This window comes from Sapajus apella, unplaced genomic scaffold, assembly GCF_009761245.1.
Source record: "Sapajus apella isolate SASKATOON/1434 unplaced genomic scaffold, GSC_monkey_1.0 scaffold17, whole genome shotgun sequence".
Taxonomy (NCBI): domain Eukaryota; kingdom Metazoa; phylum Chordata; class Mammalia; order Primates; family Cebidae; genus Sapajus; species Sapajus apella.
Window position 1 is genome coordinate 12,395,134 of NW_022436957.1, and position 14,273 is coordinate 12,409,406.

Consider the following 14,273-nt stretch of genomic DNA (forward strand, 5'->3'; position numbering starts at 1 on the left):
TCTATCCTTTAACCTCCTCCCTCAACCCCTGCCCCCGCCATCACCCTGACCTGATCTCTTGGCAATCACTAATCTATATCCCACATCTATAGATCTGTCTATTCTGGTCATTTTATATTAATAGAATCATGCAATATGTGGGCTTCTTTCACGCAGCATGATGTTTGCATGGTTTATCTATGTTGTAGCATAAATCAGTACTTCATTTCCTTCTATGGCTGAATAATACTCCATTGTATGAATAGACCACACGTTGCTTATCTATTCACCAGTTAGTAGACATCTTAGTTGTTTCTGATTTTTTGGCCATTATGGATATTGCTGCTATGAACATTCAGGTACAAGTTTTTGTGTGGACATACATTTTCGTTTCTCTTGGGTATATATCTAGGAGAGGAACTGCTGGGTCATATGGTAATTCTTATGTCTAACCTTTTGAGAAACTTCCATATGGTTTTCCAAAGGGGCTGCAATATATTCCATTCCAACCAGCAGCACATGGAGGTTCCAGTTACCCCACATCCTCTCCATCACTTGCTATTATTATCTGTGTTTGATTATAGCCAGCTTAGTGGGTGTGAAGTGGAATCTCTTTGTGGTTTGAATATGTATTTCCCTGATGACAAATGATTGTTGAGCATCTTTTCAGGTGCTTATTAGTTATGTGTATATCTTCTTTGAAGAAATATCTATATCATTTGCCATTATTTGTTATTGAGTTATAAGAGCTCTTCATATATTTTAGATACAAGTCACTTATCTAATATATGATTTAATCTGGAATTATTATGTTATCTTATTTTTTGTCCTCTCCATTAGAATATAAGCTCCCTAACAAGAAAGGAGACCATGTCTGTCTTTTCTCTTTCCATCTCCAGTGCATACCAGATGCAAAATAGGTGTGAATGAATGAATGGCTATGCTGTCCTGTACATAGCAGTTCTTGCACCTTGTCATTACCATTGAGGCAAAGCAGCTCAATAATTTTTATCCCACCAGTTGGGGCCATTCCCAGTGGAAATAAGACCAAAAATGGCCTACACCTAGCAAATTATGTTCCTTGGTCACAGTGACACTGTTCATTACTTATTCAGCATTGATTCCTATGAGTCCTCCTTCAAAACAGAGCCCTAGGCTTGTCCTGATATCCACTCCACCCCTATATGAACCAGGAAACTCCATCTGTCCCATTCCAGAAATTGGTTCTAACTGGTCTAAGCCAAACATAATTAACCCATCCCTTTTGAAAGATGAACATTTCAGGAACCCAGGTTTAAGCCCACTGATGTTCAGCATTGCCCTGAAAAATGGCTACTAGTTCACAGGTGGGCAGGTAATCTAAGTTGATTTCCCTATTTGGGAGAGATACCTGTTGTCCCAGATGCTGCTGGCAGCCACCTGGGAACTGTGAGGGAGACCAGCTAAAGGACGAAGCAGACACACAAACAAGGGTAGGGCTGAGATAACCACAGAGACAAAAGGAGCCCTGGTTGTACCATGCCTGGAGCCAGCCCAGCCTCTGGACTACCTGGTGCCTGAGACAACAAATTTCCTTAATGTTTAGGCTGGTTTGAGTGATAACAAGCAGGGATTTCTGTTCTTCACAGTGAAATGCATCATAATTGACACACTCATTAATCCTGACATATATGATCTACATTTCTGGAAACCTATGCTTCTCATGAGGCAACCTCAACAATTAACTCATTTTAGTCATGTGACACTAAGCCTCAAGCTCCATGTAAATTTCCAAAGAGGTTCTCAAACCAGGAATCCACCTTGTGATACCCAGGGATGCACCCCCAACCCAAAAGGCACCTGGTTCCATCTCAGAAGATTCAAGTCCTCTTTTCCCCAAACCTGGCAAAATAAAGGGTAGGGGCTAAGGATAAGAAATGATGACCTTATCATGATCTAGAAGATGGCAGTTAAGAGTAACAAAGGACACTGATAGGCCCCGCGTGTAGGTACGTAAAGATTTTGCCTTTGGAAAGCCAAAAAGATGAGAGTCTCCCCACCTCCGCCCGCCTCCTCCAGAAGTGGGAGAATGTGGGAAATTTGGCCCTTTCTGAGCCTGTGAATACCACCAGGCTAGACACCTTTCCCAGAGGTTCAGCTTATAGCCACTGGGTTCCTCACACTAAGCATCCATATTCCCCAGTAATTCAGCATGAAAGCCATACCTCGTACCGATGTCTGTGTCTCTCTTCTATAAAAGGAACACCACCATAAAGTTTCCCTGTAAAGATACAAGAGTGAGATTAATATTAGAGTAAGCAGTTTTGCAAGCACATCCATGACACTTTGTGGACCAAGGTGCTTGGATCGCTATCTGTCTATTTGAGGCCTAAAAACAAACTAATAGACTCCACATAGTCATCTAGATTTTCTTCTTTTCTAGTAGAGGATGGAGATAGCTTCTTTGAAACCCTGAAGCAATTCTCAAGTAAGCCATTACCATTACATAAAAGGAAGCCAGATGCCACACAAGTCCACCATGGAATCCAGCAAATCTACCCTCCTTATATACGTCTGCCTGTGGGACCAAGAGATGGTTATGTCTGTACCATCGCTCAGGACAGATTTGTAATGAGGCTCATTTACAAAGGAAGAAAATAAAACTGGGGGCAGGGAAGGGACTTGCTCAAAGCCCTGCCCTACTGGGCAGCAGAGCCAGTTCTTGAGCCCAAGCTCCTCACACCTGGCCCAATGCTTTCTCCACTCCACCAGCCACCTCCAGATTTTCACATACTACTGACCACATTCAAAATGTACCCCACCTTAAAAATGTACCTGTCTTATGATCCTACAATTTGACTTCTCAGAATTTATACCAGAAAACAGAAATGAGGACAAAGATTTAACCACAAAGATGTGTACTGCTGCTTTATTTAATAGCAAACAATTGGAAGCAAGCTGAGCATCAAGAATAGAAGAATTGGTGGATTAAACGATAGCACATCTATGCCAATGGCTCTTAACCAGGAGTGTGTGGCTGAGAATCATCTGGGGAGCTGCCTAAACATGGCTATGTAGCTGAGGCACTGCAGCTAACTGCAGAACCCTGGGCATGACCAATGTGACGATGGGCACGGTGATCAGAGAGCTGCCTAGTGACTGCAGTGTCAAGTGAATAGTCAGATTCATCACCAAACACCTCTCAAGAATGCCCCATTGGAGCATGTGGAGAAGCAGGATGGTCCAGGGACCAAGTGGGTTCCAGCACTGAAGCAATCTGAGCAGGCCAGAAACTCTTCCTACAGCACCAGCCCTCACAATGCAGACCCCAGATACACAGCGAAGGGATAAGAAGATATGAGTGCTGGAAGTCATCCTCAAACTCCAACAGAATCAGGAATCATGCTCAGTTCAACAGGCAGGGAATTATCAGACTCTCAAAGACATCATGAGGCTGGAACAGGATGTTTCAACCAAGAAAAACCAAATAAATGCTTCCTTTGTGTCTTGTTTGAGCTTTTGACTTAGATCAAGGAAACACAGTGGGTTGTATTCTCATAACTTTGTACGATCAATGATCCCAGCTAAACTTCTGTTTGCAAGTCCGTCCATACAGACTGGGCTCCCTAGTGATGATATGAATGATAGTGAATATTTAAGGTATATATTTTAGAAAAAAGGGGAATGGTGGGGACAGGGAGTTCCTTCGAGAGAACGCCAGCATACCACTGACAGGGGTCATTCAGGATAGCCTAAGCTAAAACAACTGCTTCGCAAAAATTAAAAGAAAAATGGGAAATAAAGCACAATAATATACAATTAGAAAACATAGAAGCAGGCCAGGCATGGTGGCTCACGCCTGTAATCCCAGTACTTTGGGAGGCCGAGGCAGGCAGAGCATGAGGTCAGGAGTTCAAGACCTACCTGATGAACATGGTAAAACCCCATCTCTACTAAAAATACAAAAATTAGCTGAGTGTGGTGGCGCTTGCCTCCTGCAATCCCAGCCACTCAGGAGGCTGAGGCAGGAGAATCACTTGAACCCCGGAGGTGGAAGTTGCAGTGAGCCAAGATCACACCACTGCACTCCAGCCTGGGCGACAGAGTGACACTCCGTCTCAAAAAAAAAAAAAAAAAGAAAAGAAAAGAAAAGAAAGAAAAGAAAACATGGAAGCATCAGGAAGGCAGGCACGGTGGCTCACGCCTGTAATCCCAGCACTCTGGGAGGCTGAGGCAGGTGGATCACTTGAGGTCAGGAGTTTGAGACCAGCCTGCCCAACATGGTGAAACCCCATCTCTACTAAAAATACAAAAATTAGCTGAGCGTGGTGGTGCATGCCTGTAGTCCCAGCTACTTGGGAGGCTGAGGCAGAAGAATTGCTTGAAACCGGGAGGTGGAGGTTGCAGTGAGCCGAGATCAAGCCATTACACTCCAGCCTGGGCAACAGAGCAAGACTCCATCTCAAAAAAAAAAAAAAAAAGAAAGAAAGAAAGAAAGAAAACATAGAAGCATCAGGAAGCTGCTTCAGAGAATACTAAGTCTCCTATGACCTCTCACTTTGACACTGAATCTTTTCCTCCTATAGTCCAAAATTTCTTTCCTGTTTCCTTCATTACAATAGGTGACCATAAATCCAATAATAGAGTCTGCCAACATTTCTTGAGGTGATGGGGAAAATGGCACAAATTTCCAAATTAGGATATAAGGAATTGTATCTTCGAATCAAGGGGACTAGCAGGATATTATGAGAACTTTTGAAACTGCATAGTTTCTGGCTGCTGCCTGGCTTAAAGCAGACTGTGTATTTGCTAATATATCTCAGAGGTGACAGAAAGGGGTAGGGGAGTGTAGGGACTCTGGAGTCAGACTGCCTGGCTTTAAATTCCACTTCACTATTTAATAGATGTGTAGCTTGGGCATATTATTTAACCTCTCTACCTCAGTTTCCTCATCTACAAAATAAGGATTATGATAGTTCCTACTTCACAGAGTTGTTGTAAGGATTAAATAAATCAAAATATGGGAAGCACTGAGAACAGAAAGTGAACCATGTCAGTGATTGCTATTGTTATGTCCAGACAATAAAATCCAAATGAATGGAACTAGAACATAAGCTCCACAAGGTAACAGACAAAATAGGAACCTGACCCCTCAATTACTTTTTTTTTCAATTACTTTTTTTAATTTTTAATTTTTGTGGGTACATAGTAGGTATATATATTTAGGGGGTACATGAGATGTTCTGATACAGGCATACAATGTGTAATAATCACATCATGGAGAATGGGATATCCATCCCCTAAAGCATTTATTCTTTGAATTCAAATAACCCAATTACACTCTTTTAAGATTATTTTTAAATGTACAATTAAGTTATTACTGACTATAGTCACCCTGTTGTACTATCGAATTCATTCTTTCTACTTTTTTGAATCCATTAACAATCCCCACCTCCCTACCAGCCCGCTCCCCCCGCCCCACTACCCTTCCCAGCCACTGGCAACCACCCTTCTACTCTCTATCTCCATGGGTTCAATTATTTTGATTTTTAGATCCTACAAATAAGTGAGAACATGTGATGTTTGTCTTTCTGTGCCTGGCTTATTTCACTTAACATGATCTCCAGTTCCATCTATGCTGTTGCAAATGGCAGGATCTCACTCTTTTCTATGGCTGAATATTACTCCACAGTGTATAAGTACATTTTCTTTATCCATTCATCTTTTGATGGGCACTTAGGTTGCTTCCAAATCTTGGCTATTGTGACAGGTGCTGCAACAGATATGAGACTGCAGATATCTCTTTGATATACTAATTTCCTTTCTTTAAGGTATATACTCAGCAGTCATCCCCTCAATTCTTTTGTTGTTGTTGTTGTTGTTGTTGTTGCTGTTTCTTAGACAGAGTCTTGCTCTGTTGCCCAGGCTGGAGTGCAGTGGTGTGATCTTGGCTCACTCCAACCTCCACCTCCCAGGTTCAAGTGATTCTTCTGCCTCAGCCTCCCAAGTAGCTGGGACTACAGGCCCATGTCACCACGCCCAGCTAATTTTTTGTATTTTTAGTAGAGATGGTGTTTCACTGTGTTAGCCAGAATGGTCTTAATCTCCTGACCTTGTGATCCGCCAGCCTCAGCCTCCCAAAGTGCTGGGATTACAGGTGTGAGCCACAGCACCCAGCCCATTCCCTCAATTCTTAAGACTAGCACCTAGCACATAAGCAGGTACTCAATAAAGATCTGTTGAATGAAATCAACATACAACAGATATGGTATACAATGAAACATGTTTTCAGAACTTTGGAAATTCTATTTTGTGCATTCAAAATCTTTCTTCATTGCTTACAAATCTATCAGAAATTAATTTACAAATTTAATCCATTGCTATCCTATGAAAAAGGATAAATTAAAATTTCCTTAAAAACTCTATGTTGAGAATCAGTTCAGAATGCTACCAGTGAAATTCTATTTGAGAACATCCTGAGAACAAAATAAAACTAAGAATGCTCATTCTGGAGCCCTGGCACCCTGGTACCATCGATTCTGATTTGATTACTCTCAGAAGAGTGTCCAGACATGTGGGTTTTAAAAACGTACCACGAGTCACTCCAATGTGCATTTCTGGTTAGAATCAACTAATGTACACCATCATTGAAAGTGCAGTAGGAGAACATTCCATGACAAGCCAAAATGCTAGATGCAGCTGAATGTAAAATGTATCTAGGAGTAGAGTCAGAAACTATGAGGTATACACACCATGTTCTTAAGAGCAGTCCTCTGACACAGGTGTTATGTAATGATCCTAGGAATGGGGGAAAATCTCAATAACAAAGTGACTCAGTCTTCCTTTCTGTCCTAGTCCTTTTGGAGACAAAATAAAATGTTCACTTAACTAGTAAATGTCAGCACAGCTTTAGAGAAAGAAAACCAACTGAAGTGTTAGAACCTATAAAGCACTCTCAGTGCAGGCAGAAAGACGCCAATAATGTGGATAAAAGGGTTATCAGAAAAAAAACCACCTTTCCAAATTATACCATCTCTTTCTCTAATTTGGTACTAGGTAGATACTGCCTCATACATAATATATTTCTACCCCTTTTATAGTCTTGACCATTCCTACCCTCATGTGAGTAATCCTAGCAACTGAACCTAATTTTTTCATTCTCCTTTTGAGAGCCAAAATATCCCCCCACAAAAAGCTACACAAGTTAAAAGGTGGAAGCAACCCAAATGTTCACTGAAGGACGAATGGATAAACAAAATGTGCATATCCATCCACACTATGGAATATTATTCTACATTCAAAAGGAAGGAAATCCTATCCCATGCTACAATATGGATGAAACTTGGAGACAATATGTGAAGTGAAATAAGCCACTCATAAAAGGACAAATACTGTGTGATTCCACTTATAGGCGGTATTGATTAAATGGGAGAGTTCCTTGACCCCTCTCGAAGGACATGCAACAGGGGTGTGGTTCGTCTTTAATTCACCACATGCACTCAAGCCTCTTATGGGAGGGGGAGCACACAGATGAGCAGGTGCAGGATTCAGGGTGAGCGCTTTTGGGCTCCAGCCCCAAGTAGTGTCTAGGGTGGGTACCCAAAACTCCAGTGGGCTTGCTACAGTGCTCTTTTAGCTCTGCTGCCCACAGATGACTTAAGTGTTAACCAGCTCAGTGCCTTCTTGGTACCCAGGTTCTTGTCCTGCATCCAGAAAGAATCAGGTCACACATGGACTTACAGGATGGTGAATGTGGAGGTTTTATTAAGTGGTGGAGAATGTGGGGGTTTTATTGAGTGGTGGAAGTGGCTCTCAGCGGGATGGATGGGGAGCTGGAAAGGAGATGGAGTGGGAAGATGATCTTTCCTTGGAGTTTGGCCGTCCAGCGGCCGATCTCCTCTCCAATGGTCCCCAGCCGAACTCCTCTCCATGTTCAGATGTTCCTTCTCTTCTCTCCTTCTCTGTCACACTGCTCTTCTGCTCATGAAGCCTGGGGTTTGGGGTTTATATGGTACAGGATGGGGGCATGGCGGACCAAAAGGCAACATTTGGGTGTGAAAACAGGAATGCCTGTTCTTATTTAGGTCCACAGATTTCCAGGCTTGAGGATGGGGCCTTTGCTGGAGAATCACCCTCTTCTACCCAGTATTTCCCTGTCTCCTCTACATATCATCTACAGCAGTCAAATCCATAGAGACAGAAAATAGAGGCCTGGTGTGGTGACTCATGCCTGTAATCCCAGCACTTTGGGAGGCCAAGGCAGACAGATCACGTGAGGTCAGGAGTTTGAGACCAGGCTGGCCAACATGGTAAAACCCCATCTCTACTAAAAATATAAAAATTAGCTGGGCATAGTGACAGATGCCTGTAACCCCAGCTACTCAAGAGGCTGAGGCAGGAGAATCACTTGAACCTAGGAAGCAGAGATTGCACTGAGCCAAGATTGTGCCACTGTACTCCAGCCTAGGCAACAAAGGGAGACTCTGTCTCAAAAAAAGAAAGGGAGGGGAGGGGAGGGGAGGGGAGGGGTGAGGAAGGGAGGGGAGAGAGGAGAGGAGGGGGAGGGGAGGGGAGGGGAGGGGAGCGGAGGGGAGGGGGGGAGGGGAGGGGAGGGGAGAGGAGAGGAGAGGAGAGGAGAGGAGAGGAGAGGAGAGGAGAGAAGAGAAGGGAAAAAAGAAAAGAAAAGAAAAAATAGAATGGTGGTTGCCAGGGGCCAGGGGAACGGGGAGTTGCTGTTTAATGCGTATAGTTTCCAGTTTTGCAAGATGAGAAGAGTTCTGGAGACTGGTTGTACAACAGTGTAATGTACTTAACACAATTGAACTTGGAAATGGTTAAGATGGTAAATTTCATGTTATGTATATTTTACCACAATTAAAATTTTTTTTAAATAAAAAACAAAAATAATCCAGCCCCACTCTTGTCCACAATGCCCTCTTGCTCTGACTCACCCTTTATTCATACCTCCCACTCCTACCCTTTGCAACCTGGCTTTTGTTCCTGTGACTTTATAGAACTGCTCTCTAAAATCCAGCAGGTCTGTCTTCAGCTGCCACCCTTCCTCTTCTGTGACCTCTGCTCCTCCAGGCACTTTTTGCCCCATCTACCTGTTCATCATCCTCAACTGGGGACCCCTGCCCAAGACTGTACCCTCCCTTCTTCTCCCACATTCGCTCCCCTGAAAGCTGTCACCCACACGCTGTCCACTCCCATTCTATACCTTCTGATCCTTATCTTTCCCCTGGTGCCATACCTCCTATTTCCAGGGGGCTAAAGGCTATCACCATATCATCTAATACGTAATCCCATTACTTTCGATGGCAAAAACCACAGTGACTTTTGCACCAACCTAATAAAAAAGTAAAACCACTACCTGCTGGGCTTCACTACCTCTTTTCTTGGTAGAACTGCCTTGCTTTTACACAAATGTCTTTGTTGCACCACTATCTTAATTTACTTCAATTTTAAGACTACCCACAACCATGTCTTCTGCTAATTAGGCATTTTAAGGACCGGAGATCTCTTGTATGTGCAAGAATTTGATGATGCTTATCTAATCCAAAGATCCTAAGAGGCTGTCCAGGGTGCAGATATTTGTTGTATTTGGCTTGCATAGTGCTGGCAGACATGAAATATGGTAAAAATGTAAGTAAGTTGCCAACATTTAAAAGTCAGGAGATTTTAGATAAAACTCCAGATTCCAGACTCTCTCGAAAATTTAGAAGACTGGCAGCAGTGAATCCACAGTTCTTCATGCAACTATCAGCTGTGGAAGTCACTTCTTTAATGGGGTACATGCCTGCTGATTTGCCACAGTCCCCACTACTCCCTACTGCCTCTCTAACTCTGAGGTTTGGTGCAGCTGCTGCTGATGATCATTAAGCTTCAGCTGTGGCATTTCTCACATCTACCTGGCTGCATTCCCTCCCTGGCCCTACTGACCTAGATACTCAGTGCAAAACTGATTCAGTGCTTGTGTGTATCCTTAAGCTAAACTCGTGGTTTCAGACAGGGTTTCAGAAGAGGCCTGGGGTAGGGTCTTCACTATCTGCATCCCCTGCTCTCCTCCCACAAGACACTCCTGAAACCTGCAGAACCTTTTCTCGGGATTCTCAGTGAGGGCAGCATTCAGCTCTGGGAGCTATTTGGGTCTTTCTGCCCCCACTTTGATTAAGGTCCAGCCATTTCATACAGCGAGGGGGTCAAAGACTCAGCTCAATGACTTTCTACCAAGCAACCTGGATGAGTGACTTAACCTGGCTAAGTTTCCTTTCCTTTGTGCAAAATAGTGGCTGGGTCCTAGGGTTGATGAGAGGAATGTCTTAATTACTGGTGCTCAGAAGGTGCTGAGTCGCAGCCAGCCACAGCTGGCTCCTTTATTTCTCCTTTATTTTCTCCCATATTTTTCCTTTATTTCTTACTTTTGAATTTTAGAATATTTCTCCAATTTTCATAAAATATTTCATTTCTTTTAGTATTGAAACTCCTCCCCTTCCCTAATTCTATCTTCCTGAAATGCTTTTATCTCAATTTTCTAGTACAAAACATCTGAGTTGAAAAATGTGTCTTTGTTTTTAACTCTATATTATAGCATTACATTCTTTTTCATCACTTTCTTTAAAAAAAAAAAAATATATATGGAGTCTCACTCTGTCTCTCAGGCCGGAGTACAGTGGTGCTATCTCAGCTCACTGCGATCTCCACCTCCCGGGTTCAAGCAATTCTCCTGCCTCAGCCTCCCAAGTAGCTGGGATTACAGGTATGCACCACCACACCTAGCTAATTTTTGTATTTTTAGTAGAGATGGGGTTTCTCCATGTTGGCCAGGCTGGTCTTGAACTCCTGACCTCAAGTGATTTACCCATCTCAGCCTCACAAAGTGCTGGGACTACAGGTATAAGCCACTGCGCCCCACTTTTCATCACTTTCATTTCATCTGTTTTCCATTTAATATTCTTATCTCATTCTTGATGTCTCTTTTCTTAGATCTCATGCATTGGCAGGTGGGGAGCTAGCAGCCAAGAAAGACAGAATAGAAAGGATCTGCAAGAGCAAGGGGAAGCCTCTTCTTCCCTCCCACTGCCCTAGTGGGACCTCATTCTTAATGCCAGGTCACTAACTGATGTTTGCCCCGAGCTTTGAGAAGATCATAGATCAATGCTCTCAAACATCAGCCACATTTAAACAGTGCCTTTTCTATGCCAGGCACTGTTTCCAAGGGCTCGGGCATACCATTATTTAAGCCTCAGAAGAACCCCAAGAGGCCTGCACTCTTATCTCTGTCTTTCAGATGCAGAAACTGAGGCGTGGTGAGGGTACATAGCTCTACACAGCCAGGGACTGAGCTCTTAACCACTCCACTAGTTCCCGTCAGTGAAGTGACAAGGACAAGTCCCTGTCTAGAGAGGGGGCAGGAATGTCATCTGTTGTTAGGATGAAAGGTGCTACGTCCCAGACCTATGAACCTCCATATTAACACACTTTAGTGAATGGTTTCCCTAGTAAATGGCAAGAACAGTAAGAAGAGAGCCACCCTGCAGTGTGGACCTGGGCTCTGGGGGCAGGTGGGAGGCTCGCCAAGTGGCATGCAGCTCTCACAAAGCCCTGCCGCGCTCCTCTGGAATTTCTGTCTCAGCACAAGGACAAATTACCATGGCATGGACTCTCAGGGTCCCTAAATCCCTGGCGACCTCTTTTAAACTGTTATGTAAATCAACTAACTCAGCCGAGGATTTTTTCTTTGTATGTTGTTTTTTTCCTCCTGCTCTAATGTTTCACGAATGTTCAGTGTTGGTTTTATTTGTTTTAAACTTCCTAATCCAATCACATCAGGAACTAGAAGCTGTTTTTCTATATCAATGCTTTGATAAGAGACAAGAAACCAAAAGCCATTTTCCTAGCCCCTGAAAACTTCCCATTTCTTGCAGCTCTTTCACATTTTAGATTTTACCACTCTCCAACTGCAATGCCATGAATTGTACCAGGACTCTCAGCACTGGGTCTCACTCAGTATCTTTTTAATGGGCCTCGTGCCTCTTTTCTTTCCAAACAAAACCCTTTCTTCCTTACATTAAAGCAGAACTGATCATTTTAGTCAAGTTCTTCTTCTTCAATGTGAGGAAATGCAAAGAAGATCCCTGAAAGGAATGAAACCTTTCCCTAAAGCATTCAGTTTTTACCTGCCAGGTCCAGAAGGCTTCACTGGTGTCTTGCATCCCAGAGTCATGTCATGCTCCTGTGGGCATCACCCTGAGGAGCTCTCCCTGGCCTCCTCTGCCAGTTGTCATCTGCCTGCATCAAACTTCACTGTCCCCATGTCATCTGCTCTGAGGATGAGGGCCAGCTTCACACAACTCTGGAAATCACCAGGTCCTGGTCTCCAGTTGCATAAACTACACTGCCATGGGTTCCTAATCCCTTCAAGTTTGTTGTGTTGCATGCTTAACTGGACCAGATACACCTCCCTGTAGCAAGTCCACAGCACACCCCTGTGCTCATGTCCCACCTCTTCCCTCCTATCTCTCCTCGAGCCCTTGGGTCTTCTCTGCACCTTTCCACCTTGTGGCATTCCCCTGTTTCTTAGGGTAAGGGTCCGTAACGGTTTGGGTGCTGGTTTGGAGGGCATCGATAATTTGGGAGCTTTAAATTAGGTTGATGGCTGGACAAAATGAAGAATAACATTTCATGCCAAGTGAAAATGATATGAAATCAACTTTCAGCACCCATAAATAAAGCTCTGTTGGGACACAGCCACACTCATTCACTCACATTTGTCTGTAGCTGCTTTCACACCACAATGGCTGCAAAGCCAAAAACATTTACTGTCTGGCCCTTTATTGAAAAAGCGTACCAAAGGCCATTGAGGATCTCTTGAAGCCAAGAGTTCAAGACCAGCCTGGGCAACATAGAGACCCCATCTCTACAAAAATTTTAGGCCAGGCACAGTGGCTCACACCTGTAATCCCAGCACTTTGGGAGGCTGAGGCAGGTGGATCACCTGAGGTGAGGAGTTCAAGACCAGCCTGACCAATACGGTGAAACCTGTCTCTACTAAAAATACAAAAATTAGCTGGGTGTAGTGGCGGGTGCCTGTAGTCCCAGCTATTCGGGAGGCTGAGATAAGAGAATTGCTTGAACCCGGGAGGTGGTGGTTGCAGTGAGCCAAGGTTGTGCCACTGCAACTCCAGCCTGGGTGATGGAGTGAGACTTTGTCTCAAAAAAAAAAAATCTTTTTTAAATAATCAGACATGGTGGCACGTGGCTGTATTCCCAGCTACTCAGGAGGTGGAGAAAGGAGGACCGCTTGGGCCCAGGAGCTGGAGGCTACAGCGAGCTATGATCACACCACTGCACTTCAGCCTGGGCAACAGAGCAAAACCCAGTCTCTAAAATAGAGAAATAAATAAATAAGGTTGGGGCTAGCATTCCTACTAAATGCACATATGCCAGATTTGCAGTATTCAAACACGTGAACTATAATGGTTTGAAAAACATGTTCTTTCTAGGAGGTGGCAGTTTGGTTTGGAAACCACACTCAACACAAAGTCTTGCCTCCCTCACTGAATGTGTCTTGGCAACACATCTGAGACTTGACCAAGCAAATTAAGTCCAGGGTCTTGTAACATATTAGAGACACTATCAAGTTGTTGGCCATCCCTGAATGAGCTCTGAACCTTGTCTGAATTTCCCTGTGCTTTATTATGTTCCCATCTTTTGTGCTCTCATTTGAGAGCCATGAGCAAAACAATAAAGTTTATTTTTGGAGTCTTAAACCATCTAATAACTTAGTTCCTCATTGTTCCCCCTGGACCCCCTCTCACTTGAGCCTGATCCCTCCATCTCTAGCCACTCCTCATTCTATATTCTTACTTTTCAAAGCACCCCACTTAAGACTTACCTACACTGTGCCACTTCTCCCTGCTTTTCAAAAATCATCTAATGAGTTAATTAATCAACTAATTGCATCACTATAAGGAGACAAGCCCTACTATCTAACTTCCCAGATGGTATAAGTTTTTTTAAGGCTAGACACAGTGACTCATGCCTATAATCCCAGTACTTGGGGAGGCTGAAGCAGGAGGATTCCTTGAGGTTAGGCGTTAAAGATCAGCCTTGACAACAAAGAGAGATCCCCATCTCTATTTTTTAAAATTTAAAACTTTTTAAAAAGGGGAAAAAGTGAGTTTTTTAAAAATCTAAGTACAATTTACATGCAATAAAATATACAGATCTGAAGGGTAGAGCATCAAGGAGTCTAACAATTGTAAAATGTGTGTTTGAAGAGTTAATTTTTTTTTTTTTTTTTTTTTTTTTTT

The 14,273-nt window shown here is 43.4% G+C and overlaps 1 protein-coding gene across 8 annotated transcripts in view; it reads right to left on the reverse strand.

Moving 5' to 3' along the window:
- Nucleotides 1-14,273, reverse strand: part of CTPS2 (CTP synthase 2) — a 222,903-nt gene that overhangs the window by 135,068 nt on the left and 73,562 nt on the right. For all 8 annotated transcript variants that reach the window (XM_032285990.1, XM_032285984.1, XM_032285983.1 and 5 more), the window contains one exon: nt 2,184-2,239. In XM_032285990.1, the coding sequence (XP_032141881.1) occupies nt 2,184-2,239 (56 nt within the window). The remainder of the gene's footprint in view (nt 1-2,183; nt 2,240-14,273) is intronic.